This window comes from Micrasema longulum, unplaced genomic scaffold, assembly GCF_059751315.1.
Source record: "Micrasema longulum isolate JH-2025_06_02 unplaced genomic scaffold, ASM5975131v1 h1tg000858l, whole genome shotgun sequence".
NCBI lineage: Eukaryota > Metazoa > Arthropoda > Insecta > Trichoptera > Brachycentridae > Micrasema > Micrasema longulum.
In genome coordinates this window covers 128,321-147,068 of record NW_028278050.1, presented here as the reverse complement: position 1 = coordinate 147,068, position 18,748 = coordinate 128,321, and the positions used below count along the sequence as shown (strand labels likewise).

At 32.9% G+C, this 18,748-nt stretch overlaps 1 protein-coding gene across 1 annotated transcript; it reads right to left on the bottom strand.

The window, feature by feature from the left end:
• Positions 1 to 4,287: 4,287 nt before the first annotated feature.
• On the bottom strand, positions 4,288 to 18,026 carry LOC148278594 (epithelial serine protease-like). The gene is made up of 7 exons (XM_088231174.1): positions 17,983 to 18,026; positions 15,574 to 15,625; positions 14,100 to 14,253; positions 11,739 to 11,896; positions 8,622 to 8,714; positions 5,242 to 5,387; positions 4,288 to 4,657 (listed from the first exon to the last, which is right to left on the bottom strand). Exons 2-7 carry the CDS (start codon positions 15,587 to 15,589, stop codon positions 4,487 to 4,489), a joined length of 738 nt encoding a protein of 245 aa, XP_088087300.1. The 5' UTR covers positions 15,590 to 15,625; positions 17,983 to 18,026; the 3' UTR covers positions 4,288 to 4,486.
• Between the last annotated feature and the right edge of the window lie 722 nt (positions 18,027 to 18,748).

Sequence of the window (18,748 nt, the reverse complement as noted above, 5' to 3'; positions counted from 1 at the left end):
CAACGTGTAAAAAAGTATCTGTTATTAGAATCGCGGCGCCTACTGTCGTCGAACCGGCGTAATTATAAATCGGCGTAAATCGAACCGGCTCAAAACGACGTTTACCTGTAATTCATTGATTTTTCCATAGACAATTAGAACCTATCGTTCTATGAAGCATCATCTTCATTTAATTATACCTCGGTGTTGTGCCCAGGATCCAGGTTACTGTGCTGCCTTGCGCATATTTACCCTTTTGTTTCTGTGTAAAAATTCGGTCAGATACTTTTTGAACAAAATAATAAATGAGAAAGAAATTAGTTTTTAAAATACTACTTATCTTAAAAGTACATTTTGACAATACAGGATTAAAAATTAATGAATCGAAAATTAATGAGAAGCCGATTTGTAGATTTTCCACAGATTATTAATATTTAAAAAATCCACAACATATTATTTTTAATCACTACAAAATATTGTTATTTATTTGAATAAAGTGTTATCATTTGATAAAACTATATTTAATATTTCGCGAAGTCATTAATTGTTAAAGTTTTAGAGCCCCCACTGACTGTGACAAAAAGTCACGGTGATATTTTGTCACAGTGTCAAGTGCTATGGGGATTTCAGAAAAAGTGATGACATAACTTTGTAGTAACGCAACACGTTTTCCCTCTCTGTTGAAATAAATTTAAATATGAACAACTCCCTAGGGAGAAAATCCAGCCAGTCTGCAAGCATTTGGACATACTCAAACATTGTTGAATTACTACCTGGTAAAAGAAGAAGTATAAACATTGGAAAATTGTTTTCAGGCGTTGCCTAGTAGATGATTTGGTTCAGCCGGATGAATCTCACCAACATCATAAAGGTTTCAGCTCCTTTACTTCACAAAAGTCAACAGATGGAAGAGTTGAGGAAATGTGGATGTTCAAACATGGGCAGAATGGTGGATGTTAGATAGTGTGTAAAGTGGCCACTTAAACCAGCCAATGACAGGTCATAAGCCCTGTAAATGCCTAGACTTCCATATTCCCTTCTCAAAAACGTTTTCCCTCTCTGTTGAAATAAATTTAAATATGAACAACTCCCTAGGGAGAAAATCCAGCCAGTCTGCAAGCATTTGGACATACTCAAACATTGTTAAAGTATAAATGTCTTATTTTTTGGTGAACAATTGTGTTAAACACACTATAATAGGCTTGTTTTTGCCTTTTTTATATCAATTTTCGGAAACAGAGTTTCATGATTGCATGAAATAACTGATAAAATCGATTTGATCAGTGATCAGTAATTTCCCATCACTAATGAAATTAGTTTGACAGCTGTCATTCTAATCAAGCTATATTTTAAGGACTATAGGAACTTTTTGTCACTCTGCCGACAGACGCCTACCGAACGGACGTGTGTTGTGAATTTTTCAGTTATATTTAAGATTAACATATTATTACAACAATGATGAAGAACACTTTAGACAAGATAGTATAGAAGTCTATTTACAGGGCTTGTGACCTGTCATTGGCTGGTTTAAGTGGACACTTTACACACTGTAAAACATTCACTTTTCTACCCATATTTAAATATTCATATTCCTTCAACCCTTTTATCTGTTGATGTTTGTAAAGTTAAAGAGCTGAAACCTTTATATATGCGGGCGAGATTTAAGATGGCTGCTTCTCTACAAGAATATGATATTGACAACGAATTGGTAAGACATAGAGAAAAAGTCAGTATTGTGTACAAAAAACAAAAGATATTTATTTGAAAAGGAAATTGTGGGACGAGATTTCAATTCACTTATTTCAAAACTGTTTATTGACATGCGAAAATTGTTTTAAAAACTTGAGAGGATAATTGACGAAATTCAGAATACAGGGAGTAAAATTTTCCTTTTAAGAATCGTTCATTATGTATGGGATGTACCCAGTTGTGTTTCTTTTGTTTAATTGTGTTGGTGGATATCGAAATCGGTAAAATCTGTTTTGAAAATATTAGGATTACCCAGATTGTTTATATCTAAAGTGGAAAGATCCAACGTTTTACCAAAGTAATTCAAGTTTTTAATTTCATGTCAAAATCGGCATCACTCATAACATGTTTTATTTAAATACTAGCAATGTCCAGAGTGGCCAATCAAAGGGGCGCATTTGTTCAATATGGGCTAGTTTCCATTTGACAGAGAAAATGTGATGAATCGTTGCTTTTAAATTTGTTAAAATTCATTTAATTTTATTTTTAAAGTCATAATAAGTATTGACAACCCTTACATAGACGAAAAATGACCGAATCAATCAAAATTTGTTACATTTGTTATTGAATTTCTTCAAAACTGGTTGAATCATTATAACAATCTTGGTTAAATCCAAAATCAATCTTTATTTTTTATGGGTACAGTTTAATCTGTTATTATTTCATTTATATAAACAACATTTTAATCGTGCTAAACATCGAGATTTTGTCTTTTTAATAAATTAATCGAATTTGCGATAATCCGTTACAGAAAAACGTTGTTTCTGAAAAATCTTTCTGTCAGGATTTAACCAAATTTGATAAAAACCGACACAATTTTCCTTCTACGTAATTCAAGAGCGTAAATCACTGCGACCTCTTCGAAATCCATCGCTAAATAAACGTTTTGTCACCAGTAGTGAGGAGTGAACAGTGGGCGCACCCACAGTGACACAACGTGACAGTGACAAAAAGTCTCCGTGACAAAAAGTCACCGTGACAAAAAGTCACCGTGACAAAAAGTCACAGTGACAAAAAGTCACAGTCAGCGGGTGGTGTAATTGGTGGATAGTTATGGTGATGGTGGATGATAATAATGTTGATCTTAATTTGTTGCAACAGAGAGGGAAAACAATTTTGAGGGGGGAATATGGAAGTCTAAGCATTTACAGGGCTGATAACGTGCCGTTGGCTGGTTTAAGTGGCCAATTATGACACTGTGAAACATTCATCATTCTGCCCATGTTTAATCATCCATATTTCCTTAACTCTTCCATCTGTTGACTTTTGTGAAGTGAAAGCGCTGAAAATTTTATCATGTTGGTGAGATTCATCCGGTTGAACCAAATCATCTACTAGGCAATGGCTGAAAACAATTTTCAAATTTTTATACTTCTTATTTTACCAGTTAGTTAATTCGACAATGTTTTTAGTATGTACAAATGTTGTACTCCAGCCCATGCAAATTTCCTTTAGCCAGTCCGTAAATATTTGGACATACTCAAAACGTCGTTGAATAATTATTTTACTTAAAAATAAGTAGGTATTCCGTTTTATGTGGTCAGCATCAGCTGAAGCGGAGAGATAATATTGTATTCACACAAAACCGTAGAAAAAGAAGCCGTGTATATTCTTTATTACTGATATGTACGCATGTAAATAAAATAATAAATGTACATCTAGGTACAAATTATGAAAAAAAATATAGCTTACCTATAAGAAAGTCACCGTTCGCCACTGACTAGCCGTGCCAACAACTAGAACGCAAAAAATAAATAATTATTTTACCTCAAACTGCATACGCTTTTATTATAAAGCACCTCTTGATATTCAGGCTTTGCCAACAAAAAATCTGAGGTTGTCAAGCACAGGCTGTTTGGAAAGAGCTACTATAGAAGCGTAGAATATTTGCAGGGTAATAAACCTTGGCAATTAGGAAAAGAAACTGCGCAGACGCATGTCTCTTGCCGCGCGCAGGAAGGGCGGGGCTTATTTAGTTGTTTCCTAGCGTTCGCAGTGGACAGTCCTGTGCCACGACGCTTGAAGCCAGCAGTACAACGTATTTTGTCGCAGTTGCGCGAAAAGAGATTTGCACTCTAGCAGAGGAAGGATGAAAGCAAAGTGAAACGTGGTCTATCACACGAATGTGTGGGAAATCGCGACATAGTGGAATCAGGCGAGAGTGGAAATCTGTGACAGGTATAATTGATAAGATTAAGAAAGGGTCACTGAGAAAGTTTAGTCATGTCGATTGAGAAGGTGTACGAATGTAGGGGAGCAAGGTCTATGTGCAAAAACAGAGTGATATGGCGTTCTATCTTCTTTGCCTAATCCTACGGGGAAACGACGTGATGGTTTGTTTGTAAAATCAATATGACTATTCAATGGAGAAAAGGAATAAAGAGATAGGAAGGGAGGAAAAATTAAGGAAGAGAAAGGAGACGTTTCTCCAGACTAAATTTCAACACAGACACTGTAGAAACATCCCTAACATCGGGTAATTATGAATATGCCCACGGGATTGCAACCCAGTTCAACTTGAATTAATGCACGCACATAAATAAGTTTGAAAAGACACGATTAATAATAATTGATAATGTTTATTTTTGTCAAAATAATGAGAGTACATGTTACATGACATGTTTGTACGAACGCAGTGAACAATATATCTCTAACAAAATAACAGCGATCTTTCTCTCAGCGATATTTTTCTAGTACGGAATTATTTAGCAGTTTTTGACTAAGGCTGATGATGTGATAGTAATTTTGGCATTTCTCTTTAAGAGAAATCGATGCCTGTGACGGAGCTGATCCAAGTTGCGAAGAAGTTAGGCCGCACGAAACCAGTTGGTACGCTGGCCGTGCATCCTGCGCTGCTTCCAAAGCTAACGATTCCAATCAGAGTGTCTCCACCGGTCTCCCTGAGAATCAATGGGCCACCACTGTCACCCTGGAAACATAGGAAATATTATGAGTATTGAAAGCACTTGTGATTTCCGAAGTTCAATAAAATAATACGAGAGTACCCCAAGGCTCAGGCTAGGGCCTGCATTGTTTCTTATGCATAAATAAACGACATCGGTGAAACTCCGTGGTGTAGTGGTCAAGACGCTTGACTCACGCACGGAAGGTTCCGGGTTCGATTCCCGGTGAGAACACAAAAATTAAAAAATGTGATTTTTCTCAAGCCTGGTTGTTTTGTAATGTAATTAACCACTGTAATTGGGCCTCCTGGCCTGTTGTGGTGCAAAAAAAAAAATGAAATGAAAAAAAATGAATGAAAATGAAATGAAACTCTAAAATATAATAAAATAAAACTGTTTGCAGATAATTCATTGGCAAATAGTGCACCGAAGCCCAAAGTGCCGAATTTCCCAGCATTTAACAGTAAACTATAGCCGGCAATTTCGAAACCCAATTGTTCTTGTCAAGTTTATTTTTCGCTTGGAGATGAAACAGTAGAATAACATTCAAAGAAGAGACAAACTAGTAAGGCCGTGATTTTCAGTAATCAACCAATGAGTGAATACTTACTCCGCAAGAACCTTGGGCTAAGCTGGTGATTCCATTTCCACAGATGGTGGAGGGGAGGATGACGGAATTTCCGTATGTGCGGGCGCACACCGTATTAGTGATGATGGTCAAGTTTACGAAGTTCAGCGTTGGGGAGACGGATCCAGCTGGAATAAAAATGAATTTCCCATTTAAATACTAATACGACAGTTCAATAAATACGTCTATTTTATTTTGTGTTGTTTGTATAAGTTTAGTGTGTATTATAATATGAACTATTTGATTCTATTGTTCCTTGTGTATGACTGAATCGATGGTATTAGCAGTATAACTTTTACGACCACGCGAACATAAATAAACAATTTTGTGCCTACTTTAAAAAAAATATTTTTTAAAGGAATAACCCGCTAAGCCTTTATTTAGAGGCTTGTCAGCAGGTGGGATAGAGGGGATATGGAAGGAGGTAATGAAAAATACACTACATTACCCAGACCGATTGAGAAAAAAATCATTCTTGGATTTTTTTCTTGAAACTGGCGGGAATCGATCTCGCGACGCCAGTTTCACAGTTAGTCGCCCAATCAATATTATTTTATGAAATGATATTTATTTTTTTATTTTATTTTATTTGGGAAATCAACAGTTCTATATACATATTTTTAGTAAACAAACAGATATAGTGTATAAACTCAGAACTAATAACAGATTTCCACATAGTATACAAAGTTAGTAAATAAAATACATTACATATCAAATAAATACATACAATTTATACATTTAAAAATGTTATTTTCATGTACTTAATAATCAAAGATTTTTTAATGTTTATTTTAAGAACATTAAGTTACTGTAAATTGGGCGGGATAAGGACAAAAATTCTTGAAGAGAGGATAAGGGGGGAAGGGAAGATGTACATATTTATTATTATAATGTCTACTAAGTTACATAATGCATTTTTAGTGTAAATTTTAAATCTGACAGAGTGATGTTTGTGTAATCTATATTTTTAAATTTTGTATTGTACATTGAAAAATTCCTACGAAAAAAAGCATTTTTAACATACGATGTTTTACTTATTGGTACATGAAACAGGTGATACCGTCTACAAATCCTGACTGGCACATGTATTGTTATTAAACCAAGCAGCTCTGTACAGTCAACCATTCCTGTCATAATTTTGTAAAGCAGTAGTTGGTCCGCACACACTCTGCGGTATTGTAGAGAAATGATTCCATGGAAGGTGGAAGCAGTGAGAGTAGATACATAAGAAATACCGATTTTGTATTTAAGGTACTTTATAAATTTGTTTTGAATATTTTCTATTCTACTTATATATATGGCATACTGGGGATTCCATATCTGAGAGGCGTATTCCAAATAGCTTCATATACTATTTATATACTATTTATATACATATACTATTTACATAAATATTAGTTTTCAATAATACTACATATATATATATATATATATATTTTTAATGTTATTCAAAATTACTTCTTAGTTATTTTTTTAACTGGTTCAAAGTATTTCTAATACCAAATTATCTTTTTTTATCCATAATTCTACAACTGGTAATATTTTATTCTTTTATATAGTTTATATTTCTTAGACTTTCTAAATTAATAATATTGTTTCAAATGCTCTGTATTACTTATAATTATGCTTACATGTATGTATATTTAATTGTATTTGTAACTAATATGTAAAAGGCACTAAGTGCCGTTTATTTCAATAAAAAAAATTTAAAAAAATGTATAATATAATAGTATATATATGTTATAAAATCCATAAGAAATTAGCTGCCAGAAATTGCCTATTTAGAATGTATGTTACTTTTTATTTCAGATAGCTCAATTTTTTTAAGAATTCTGTTTGACATTTGGCGAAGGGGAAGTAATAAAACTAAAGAAAATAATGTTTTAGCTCATATTTTTCAATAATTTCAGCTTAGGAAATTTGATAAAGAGACCTTTATGTCCATAAACAAAAAAAATGCGTTTTTGTTGCACATTAAGATTGAAATGGGTCGGAAGTAACAGAACACTACAAATATTTATGAAAAAAAGTGGTTGAATGCTAAAATATATTTTCCTGGATTGATTTCTAAAGAGATTCTACATATGTAGAATCTCTTTAGATGGTACTTCTGATATATATCAGAAGTACCATCTATTTCTGGAAAAACCAGCAGGAAGAAAGCTTTTGGTAACTATACGAAAAAAACCAAGTGAAAAATAGTAAAGCCTATACTTGAGTTGGTGTCTGGCGACGAGTTAATGTACGCTGCACAAATTAGTTTAAGGTCTGCGGGAAGAAGGGATGCTGCAAAAATGATTGAGGAGATTACGTTTTCTCCAAAGAGAGCAACTAGAATAAAAAAAGCATACAGAAACGCTCCTATGTCGGCTAAAATGTGCTCACCTAAAAAAACACTAGCTTTGTTTGTTGACGCAAAACTTACTAAACGACAGTATTTGCTCATTAGGGTGCGCCGATAATTTTTTTTCCGAATTTTGAAATATAAATTTGGCCTGAAAAGTTGCCCTTTGGATTATTTGGAATGCAAAAAATATTCGATACTTCTTTTGGCCTTCAACCAGAGCTTGAAGTTTTCAAAAAAGTCAAAGTTTCGCACTAAACCGGCTGTCATTTCGTATTTCAGAAAGAAAATCAGTCCATTTAAATTTTATAATGTGCATTGAACTTTATTAAATTAGCATTTAAGGGCGTGAGTTGCACTTTGTTTTGTGAAAAATGGGTAGAATTGTTTTAATGAGCCATTGTTTTCGTCAATATTAGCCAGGCGCTCAACGGAATCAGTTCCGCGGAGTGTAAAATTAGTTCGGTAGTTCTAAAACGCATTTGAATTTGTAATGTGATTAAGTTATATCTTTACTAACAAAAAAATAATTTTATCGACATTGATAATTAACAAAATGTTCAGACAGTTATAATTTTAAACCTCGGTTGAGGGCCAAAAGTAGTATGGAATATTTTTAAAAATATTTTTTACGTTCAATGTGATCCAAAATGCAACTTTTAGACCCCTTTAACTTTGATGTCTAAAATAATCATACAACATCGGCCTACCCTAATGCTCATTCAATCAGAAGCTAAAACAAGAAATTCACATTTCTTTAATAAAACAAGTATTTCATACAATAAATATTGCAGTTTCTGTATTTTTACATTTTTCGAACCATTAAATACCATTTTATTGCATATTAGAAAATTTTCCCGTGAGAATTGAATTGAACTGAACCTCTGTGCGACGTCGCGTGTGACGTCTATAGTGTTGCCACACTCTCATGAAAAGTTACATTTTTGCAGTTTACTCTTATGTCCGCCCATTGAAGGACTCACTATGGAGAATAATGATTGCTATATTGAGTACTCACTGTTGGCAGTGAGTCCAAATCCACTGACAATCCCAATCTTTCCGACATGAAGATCAACTTGGGAATTGGAAATCTTGATTGGCTGGACATTTTCTGTAAAAAAATAGATAATGGATTATTCCTTTCATAAGCAGTCGGTAGTTACCCAATTCACAACATTTAACAAATATATATATCAGCCAACTGGTGGAACACCACTGGTAATAGAAGTTGTGACAGCATTTGTTGTGACACTGCATATTTTGTCACCCAATTAAAACTGCATGTACATAATTGGAATATTCTGTAGAACTACAACTGACATCATGCCGTTTCCACGAAGAGCTAGGCAGAGAAGATGGACCGCCACACACGTCTATCATGACATATATACATTCATACATCTTGTCATACACGCCCTTCAGTTGTGCTGCTTTTGACATGACCCGACTTGAGATTTTTGTTTATCTGATCACGACACGTCTTCTTGTTCCTCCTCGTCTTATTTTCCCATTCATTCTCGGCATTTATAATTGTTAATTATTATGATAAAATTATAATAAACTTATCAATGAAACTTCTTGGTTAAGTTTTAATTTTTATTATTTTGAGCAACGAGCGCTTTCGCCTAAGTAGGCATCTTCAAGACTGGTGAAATGTTTACAACGTTTACAGTTTTAATACTATTTTTAACATATTTGAGAAATAAGATCAAATAATTATTTTAACAGAGGACAGAAAACATAAATATTTACAACTAGTTTGCTAAACAGTTTATTTTTGGGAGTTTTTGGACCGAAATTGGGATTAAGCTTTTATTATTTAAAAGGTGGGAAAAGAACACCAATTATATATAGGCAAATTATAGTTTTCTAAACATAACTAAAAAATGACCCACTTTTGAATTTTCCAATTTGTTTTCAGGCGTTGCCTAGTATGTGAAATAATTCAGTCAGATGAATCTCTTCACAACAATAAAGGTTTCAGCTCTTTAACTTCAGTAAAATCAACAGATGAAGGAATTGAAGAAATATGTATGTTCAAACATCGGGAAAATTGTGAATATTACACAGTGAGTAAAGTGGCCACTTAAACCAGCCAATGACAGGTCATAAGCCCTGTAAATGTCTAGACTTCCATATTTCCTTATTTAAGGTGTTCTCCATCCCTGTTGTAATTTGTTAATCTTCATGACTCCCGAGGGGGTGAAATCCAATCTTTTGGCCACAAACATTTGTACAAACTCAAATATTGTAACTTAACAAAAGAGATTTTAATGATAAATTTTAACTTATTCATGATTTTAATTTAGCGAGTACTCCTGACCTAATTCCGACTTTTGACATGTCCATCTTCTTGAAGTATTTGTTGGATTTGTTCTTGCCACGTCTTTCTCGGTCTTTCTCTATTTCTGCATCTATCAAAATTCGCATTTTTAATATTCTTAGCCGTTCTTTCGCTATACATTCGTTCTACATGTCCGAACCAGCGCAGAGCTCCTTTCTTGATTTTGTCGATAATGCTTATCTCAGCCTTACGTAATGTACGGGTCTCAACATTTGCGCATCTATCGCACATAGTTTTACCACACATTCGCCCGAGAGATCGCATTTCGACAGCATTCCGCCTACTTTCATTCCTGTTTGTCTAAGTCCATACTTCGCTCCGATGTATCAGGGTCGGGACTAGGTTTCAATTGTGAACTGCTAATTTTGCCTCTTGCGACATACATTTATTTGCCAAGGTTGATTTAAGTGCGCCGTTCACTCTGTTCCCGGCACTCACCCTCCTTTTAATATCTTTCTCGGTCATTCCATCCCTAGTAAACATACTTCCCAGATTCACAAACTCCTCTACCAGTTTTAGTATAACCCTATTCACAGTGATTTCACATTTAGTCATACTTTCATTTCTTTCAAAAACCATCACATTCGATTTATCGACATTCATCAGCAAATCGCTTCCCTTGCATACATCGTAGACCTTTGTTACCAAGAATTGCAGTTCCTCTTTGTTGTAAGTAAGAAACACGGCATCATCAGCATACAAAAGACAGTTGACAGTTACATCACCCATCCCAAAAACCATCACATTCGATTTATCGACATTCATCAGCAAATCGCTTCCCTTGCATACATCGTAGACCTTTGTTACCAAGAATTGCAGTTCCTCTTTGTTGTAAGTAAGAAACACGGCATCATCAGCCTACAAAAGACAGTTGACAGTTACATCACCCATCCCAAAAACCATCACATTCGATTTATCGACATTCATCAGCAAATCGCTTCCCTTGCATACATCGTAAACCTTTGTTAACAAGAATTGGGTATTATCACTCGGGAGGAATATTGGATTTAACCTACTCTACAAATAAAAGATTTTTTGAAGATTCTCCTAGTGTTTATATAAACCCTTATAATGAACACTTTTATTCATTATTTTCGTTTCGAAAATAAGGTCTTTCGAAAACGATCGTTTCTCAAGTTGGTATTAAATTTTGTCACAGAAGTTCCCGAGTAATGCATTCATTTTAATGTTGGTAATGCCACAGGCAACCGATAGAAATATAAGGAGAGTTGTCTGTGCATATTATCTTAACCCCCCCCCCCCCTTACCCACCCCACACTCCAGTTCCAGGCACTGACAGATGAAAGTGAAAACGGATTACATCTTACATCTCGAATTTATTTTATTATTTTATGGTTTTCAACCTCTTCTAAATATTAATTTATTATTTATTATTTATTGAATTATCAATTTATCATAAAAATTATAAATCACAACTCGTAGCGTTTGATAAATGACAGGACACCGAAAATGTGAACAAACGACACATAGAAAAAGGAAGCTATTTACAATACTCTATAAAATCCATAGACATTGATGAAAACAATCTGATGACGTCACAAAACATCCGAAGACGTCATACTTGATGATGTCACGAATTGTTTGTTTTTGGCACCATTCAATTGACTAGAATGTATTCATTTATATCTCCCTTATTTATTAACAGATTTCAATAAAAATAGTACCGATCGGCTTGTGATTTTTCAAATTAATTTATTAGCTAATAAAAAAAAGCCATGCTAATTGTCCATTGCAGTGCGGTAAAAATAAATAAACAAAAAAGGCCCTTACCGGAGAATGCTACTTCTTCATCCAATCCAATTAGTCCAACATCGTTATTGAGGTTATTGTTATTATAGTTGGGGTGCACGTGGACGTTACGGGAAATTATCTTAACTGGGGAGCTGGCGTAGTTTACACTACCCAAGTGTACTGTAGCCTTGGTGAGCCTGTAATCACACAATTTCACAGTAGTCAAACGAAAAAAAATTCAACAGTATTTTGAGTACTGGGCCTCGATTATTATAGGAAGATAAGGACGTCATACCTTCGCCTTGACGGTATAGTTGAAGATAAATTCCCCATAGTGATTATAAAGATTTACTACCGACCCCCCACCTTCACCCCACAACTCAACAATGTTTGATTATGTTCAAATGCTTGCAGACTGGCTGGATTTCCTCCCTAGGGAGTTGTTCATATTTAAATTTATTTCAACAGAGAGGGAAAAAAAATCTGAGAAGGGAATATGGAAGTCTAGGCATTTACAGGGCTTATGACCTGTCATTGGCTGGTTTAAGTGCCATAAAAAAGAAGTATAAAAATTGAAAAATTGTTTTCAGGCGTTGCCTAGTAGGTGATTTGGTTCAGCCGGATGAATCTCACCCACGTGATAAAGGTTTCAGCTCTTTTAGTTCACAAAAGTCAACAGATGGAAGAGTTTAGGAAATGTGGATGTTCAAACATGGGCAGAATGGTGAATGTTACACAGTGTGTAAAGTGGCCACCTCAACCAGCCAATGACAGGTCATAAGCCCTGTAAATGCCTAGACTTCCATATTCCCTTCTCAGATTTTTTTTTTCCCTCTGTTGAAATAAATTGAAATATTTACAACTCGTTGAAAATGGCCACCAAAATTAAATTATTTGTGTAAATTTTAAGAACGCCAATATTTCTTTCGTTAAAAAAAAAAACGATTTCTACAAGAGAAATAGTAACACTAAACATCAATATAAACACCAATAGTCACAAAAGAAAAGTAAAAAATTGTAAATAGACGAAAATTTAGTTTTCATTTTACGTTATTAAATCAGTTAGAATTTAGGTAAGATTAATTTTAATAAAATTTAATTTAAAATAGATGCAATTTATACTATCGAATAGAATTTCACTAGAATATTAATAAAGTCTCGAAGTAATAATATATTTTTTTAAATGTATAGCAATAATTATAGTAATAATAGTCACAATAAAATAAAAATAAGAATATGAATTTAAATACACTTAAAAATATAAAAGCTTAAAATTAAATTATTGTAAAGATTGGTTCGACGATATTAAATACATCGCATACATACATGTAAATATTAATCTTCTCATCGTTTCTTTGAATCCCTTAAAATAAATATGTGTTTATGTTTTTCCTTTTTTAAAAAAAATGTTATGACTATTTTATTTTATTTTTACATCTGAGCATGTTTTTCATTCTTTATTTCCATTCTTAATTTTTAATTACTCTTACAAATTTTCTTCATTTTTAATATTATTTCCATTTGTAAATACTCACTACAAACTACAAACCTTAAAATATCTTTTTTTCACTTAAATTTTAATTTTTAAACAACTTTCATTTATGTTTTCTTTTTCCTTCTCTTTTTTTTTCCTTTTCCTTACTTTCATAATTAACCTTACATATAATTGCTTTTTAATATGGAAACTTAACTGGTCCATTAGAATTAAGTCTAATTGTGTAAAATATTAAACTATGTAACTGTACTGTATGTTTCCTGAATAAAAGAAAATAAAAAAAAAACAAAAAAAAAATTATAATATAAGCATTTAAATAAAATTAACAAATATAAATATTTGAGTTACCAGAAAGCCTAATATCCATCTATAGGTCTGTCTTCGCCACCACTCTCCCAAGAGTATTTCCTCGTTGAATTTAATTTATTAGAAATAGCAGCTGGTACTCCCCGTCCCTCTTTATAATTTTTAATTGATCTTAATTGAAAACGAGGAACTAGAATCCCAACCGTCCATGCGCTCTGTAGCTGCAAGACGTGCTGGGACATTTATTTATTGTACAGCGCCCTTGACGTGATTTTCACAAAAATGGCCTGATATAAATTATCTAACTATATATATAAGATCCTCTAGTAAAAATACAAAACACGATATTTTACGACCATGTACCTTATACACAGGCCCAGTGATGTCAGCTAACCAATGTTCATTTAAAAATATTATTTTATAAATTTGACTTAAAATATTTATTTATTTTTATTTCACGTTTTACATAACACTTTTGTTTTTAAATATGAATATCTGACCGGGCACAACCCGTGTCGTGGCATTCATTTAGGCAGATCCTGCTAAAGGCGCTTTCACTGCCGAGGCTTCACAGTTTAGCAGGTATTGGTGTAACTTACTTGTACAGGCAGTGAGCAGCAGTAACCACCCATTTGTTGCTGATGAGGGAACCGCCGCAAGCGAAGCTGCTTCCGGCGTCATCAGAGGTGATGAGGAACGCTTGGTGGGGGAACTGGCCGGCTGCCGCAGGCCATCCTTGGATGATTCTTCCACCTACAAAATTACGTTTGTGTTATGTTCGAGTCATTCACAACTTCTGCAGAGAGAGACATGAGGCTAAGATGCTAACTTCACGCACGAGGGCTCCAGTTCGATCTCGGGAGAGGTCGCATAATACACACACCCATAAGTGTACTACTGGCCTTAACTAATAACTTTACAGGAGACAATAAAAACTTCTTACATCAGTCATTTTGATTTATAAAGTTTTTATATTGTGAATAATACTAGCGGACCCTACAGACATTGTCCTGCCCTTAAGAACGCTGTCATTCGCAAAGTCATTCGCAACTTCCGTAGAGTGAGACGTGAGGCTATGATGCTAACTTCACGCACCAGTTCGATTCCTGGAGAGGTCACATAATGCACCCCCAAAAGTGTAGTGCTCGCCAAGACGTTGTCCTGCCCGAACGTTGGCTTGCGTTCTATAAGCTGGTTCAGTAAATGTTTTTTCGATATCTCGATTTACGAAAAACTATATACCGCAAAATCATTCAACATGAGACTTGAACGGAATTTGAGACGAAACTTCCGCGGCACATAATATTACATGTGGTATCATTGCTACTCTGGCAGCACAGGACACTTCCTTCCAAATTTTTCGCTTGTGAACGTATAATTGCTGTCAAGAGGAATAATCAAAACAAAATAATCAAAACAATATACAAAATAATAATAGAAAAATATAAATAATAAAAATATAAAACTTTAATAAAAAATTTTAAATTTAAAAAAAATTTTAAATAAAAAAATTTAAAAAAAATTATGTGCGCGGTATGATCAATTTGTCTATTTGTAGCATTCACGGAGGAGGATGCAAAATTTGCTTTTAGTGGTTAACTCACAAATGCTGGTTTGAAGTTACCTGGTTTGAAATATTTATGAAGATATTTGGCGCTGTCAACCAAAACGGAGTGTGGAGGAGACGGTTTGATCATGAATTAGAGGCACTTATGGCGAACCCAACATTGCGCAATCCACCAAAATAAGAAGATTACAATGGTTGGGCCATGTGCACAGAATGAATGATAACCGCACCCAAAAAAGATGTTTTATACCACTCCGGAAGACAGACCAAAATTAAGATGGCTGGATAATGTGGAAAGTGATATGAGAGCGATTGGCCTGACGGACTGGAGAAGAGCCGCAGGGTGCAGGGACGAATGGAGACAAATTCTGGAGGAAGCCAGGGCCCACAACGGGCTGTAGCGCCACTGATGATGATAAGTCATAATAATTAGCCTTTGATATGATAGTATGTGCATTTAAACTTTTACATGCCTGGTAAATCTGCATTGAAAATAAAGAACTCACCAAACATTTCCCTCATGTCTTCTGGAAAAGCGATACCATCGTGAAGCGACTCCTAAAAAAGAAAATAAATAATTGTCACATATTTTTACCTGTGCATAACTCAAATTAATTTAAACAGTAAATATCATTTTCTAAAGAGTTTACAGTGCTAATTTTCATTGCAAGACTGATCGTCTTACCTTCGAGTTACGAAAATGATTAAGATACGCTGCGATTGGTGTACCAATGCAGTGCCCTATGCACCATAAGGTGCAGAGAGGGGATGATTATGATTTATCATTGTTTGTTCAAATGTAATAGATACAGTAAAAAATGTATTTTATTTATTTTATATTATTTATTTATTTAATTTTACAATACGCCAAGGGGCATTTACAAAAAATATACAGGTAAGTACAAACATAGTGAGTAATAATTTAAAAAATAGCCAACGAGAAACAATAAAAGCATACCACTATGCAAAATAAAAAGTGAAAATTAACATAGTAAAAAAGATAAAAAATATGGATATAAGAATAGTGATTGAATTAAAAAGAAAATTGTAAATGACTTGTTAAGAATTTAAACAAAAATATATATATTTATATACATATATACGTATAAAAAATGGTATTAACAAATTAATGTTAAAAACAAACAATAAAAATTAGTTTACAGTAAGTATATATAAACAGATAGTCTGATTAACATATTACAACAGAGATGAAGAACATTTAAGAGAAGGTAATATAGAAGTTCAGGCATCTACAGGGCTTATGACCTGTCAATGGCTGGTTTAAGTGGCCACTTTACACACTGTGTAACATTCACCATTCTGCCTATATTTGAACATCTATATTCCTTCAATTCTTTCATCTGTTGATGTTTGTGAAATTACCTGGTCCATGAAGAAGTATAGAAATTGAAAAAATAATATTTTCAGGCGTTGCCTAGTATGTAGGTGAAATAATTCAATAATTTGAATCTCATGTGCATAAATAAAGGTTTCAGCTCTTTAACTCAAAATATTGCAGATAGTCTGATGTTTTGTTTGATTAGATTTATTCAGAGGGCGTAATATTTTTATATGAAAAGGTCAGTTAATTGATTTCGCTAATCAGGCAAGTTATGTTGTATGTAGTTACGGCTTATGATTTGCTGGTTTAGTTGACATTACACATTGAGCATGTTTAATATCATATTATATATCTTTAATTTTTGGAGCATGTTATATGATTTTATGTTTGTCATGAAAAAATACGTTTTGTCATGGTCAAAAAAGCTTTGTCTTTAAAGGTGTAAAAAATTATAATAATCTTCCTAATGAACTAAAAACTATTAAAAATAATATATCAATAAATAAATTTAAAGATAATCTAAAGAAATTTTTTGAACTCGTGTAAAAACAACATTAAATTTTAATTAGTATGAATGTAATAGTGTTTTATGTTTTTTCTTTATATATCCTATGTTTATAGTTTTCTTTTTCATGTACTCGTATTTAAAATTATATAAACTCTTATAAATATACAACTAAAACAGTGTAAGTCACTCTCCAAGCACAAGAGTTAGTCTCTTTTTTTGGAGAGTTACAGTGACAACATTTACTAGATGTGTAAAAGTAGAAATGTTTAGAATTTTACAAAAACATGTGCTTTTTATGAAATTTATAAATAAAAAAAAAGAATCATGTATTTTTTTATCAAGTAGAATGATGTTTTTTTTTTTATTAAAAAAATACGTTTTTTTGTCATTATGTCAAAGAATCTGTATTATGCATTTTTGGCATTTATTTATTTATTCATTCATTATGTCAAATAATCATGTAATTTTTATTTAGTCAAATAATCATGTATTTAACAATATTTTGAGTTTGTCCAAATTTTTGTAGACAAGGACTGGATTCAACTCCCTGGGGAGCTGTTTATATTAACATCATCTCTGTTGTAAAATGTTAATATAAACAGCTCCCCATGGAGTTGAATCCAGTCCTTATCTTCAAAAATTTGGACAAACTCAAAATATTGTTGATAAATTACCTGGTCCATGAAGAAGTATAGAAATTGAAAAAATAATATTTTCAGGCTTGCCTAGTATGTAGGTGAAATAATTCAATTAGATGAATCTCACCCGCATAAATAAAGGTTTCAGCTCTTTAACTTCACAAACATCAACAGATGAAAGAATTGAAGGAATATAGATGCTCAAATATAGGCAGAATGGTGAATGTTACACAGTGTATAAAGTGGCCACTTAAACCAGCCATTGACAGGTCATAAGCCCTGTAGATGCCTGGACTTCTATATTACCTTCTCTTAAATGTTCTGCATCTCTGTTGTAAAATGTTAATCATGTATTTTTTTATTCAGTCAAAGAATGATGTATTTTTCTTATTTCGTCACAGAAGAACATTGATATATAATATTTTACCCTCGGGAATGCCACGGCACAAGCAGCGGTACACAATAGGATGATGAACTTCATAATTTTACTATAAACTGTCCAATTTTTTAATCCATATTTATACATAAATTATATATTTTGTAATCTTATAATAAAACATTATCTTATCTTTTTATCTAGGAAAAAATCTAATTTTTTGGATGGAAGCTAGTAAACTTTCTAAATTATAAAAAAAACTACCGTTGTTAATTCTACAATTTTAAAGTGAGTAGGGAAAAGTATACAGTTTTCGGCACTTTAAGAAATGATATTATGTATATTTGTAGGAAATTACTAAATTATATACGTTTATGACATTTTAATAAAAAAATATTATTCATTAGTTATTTATTTATTTATGACAAAATACAAGGTTTTTAAACTTTACATATAACATTTTATTACATATTTTATTTGTACGAAATATTCCCAATCAGCAAAAGTGCTGGTATTTATTTATTTATTTATTCATATTTTTCGCTTACAAACTTTAATTAATAATAAAAATAATGTGACCTCACTGGGGTTTCCCGTGCCGAGGACACTTAAAAATTTAGTTTTTTTAAATTACATTTGAAAATAAACAAAGAAGACTAACTTAGAAAACAAACATAATTAACAAATATTCAGACAGTTTTAAAAATAAGGTATTTATGTACATCTATATTATTTATATTACAAAACACACAATGAAAACAACAAAAACCTAACGTAAGCTATACAGTTGTGGAGCAGTTGATTCAGCATTGGTATT

Coding starts and splice junctions, on each gene's coding strand:
- LOC148278594 (XM_088231174.1), bottom strand. Junction 8,715..11,738: donor TGAAGAAGTAGCATTCTCCG/GTAAGGGCCTTT, acceptor ATTTTTTTACAG/AAAATGTCCAGCCAATCAAG. Junction 5,388..8,621: donor ATTTGGACTCACTGCCAACA/GTGAGTACTCAA, acceptor TTTTTATTCCAG/CTGGATCCGTCTCCCCAACG.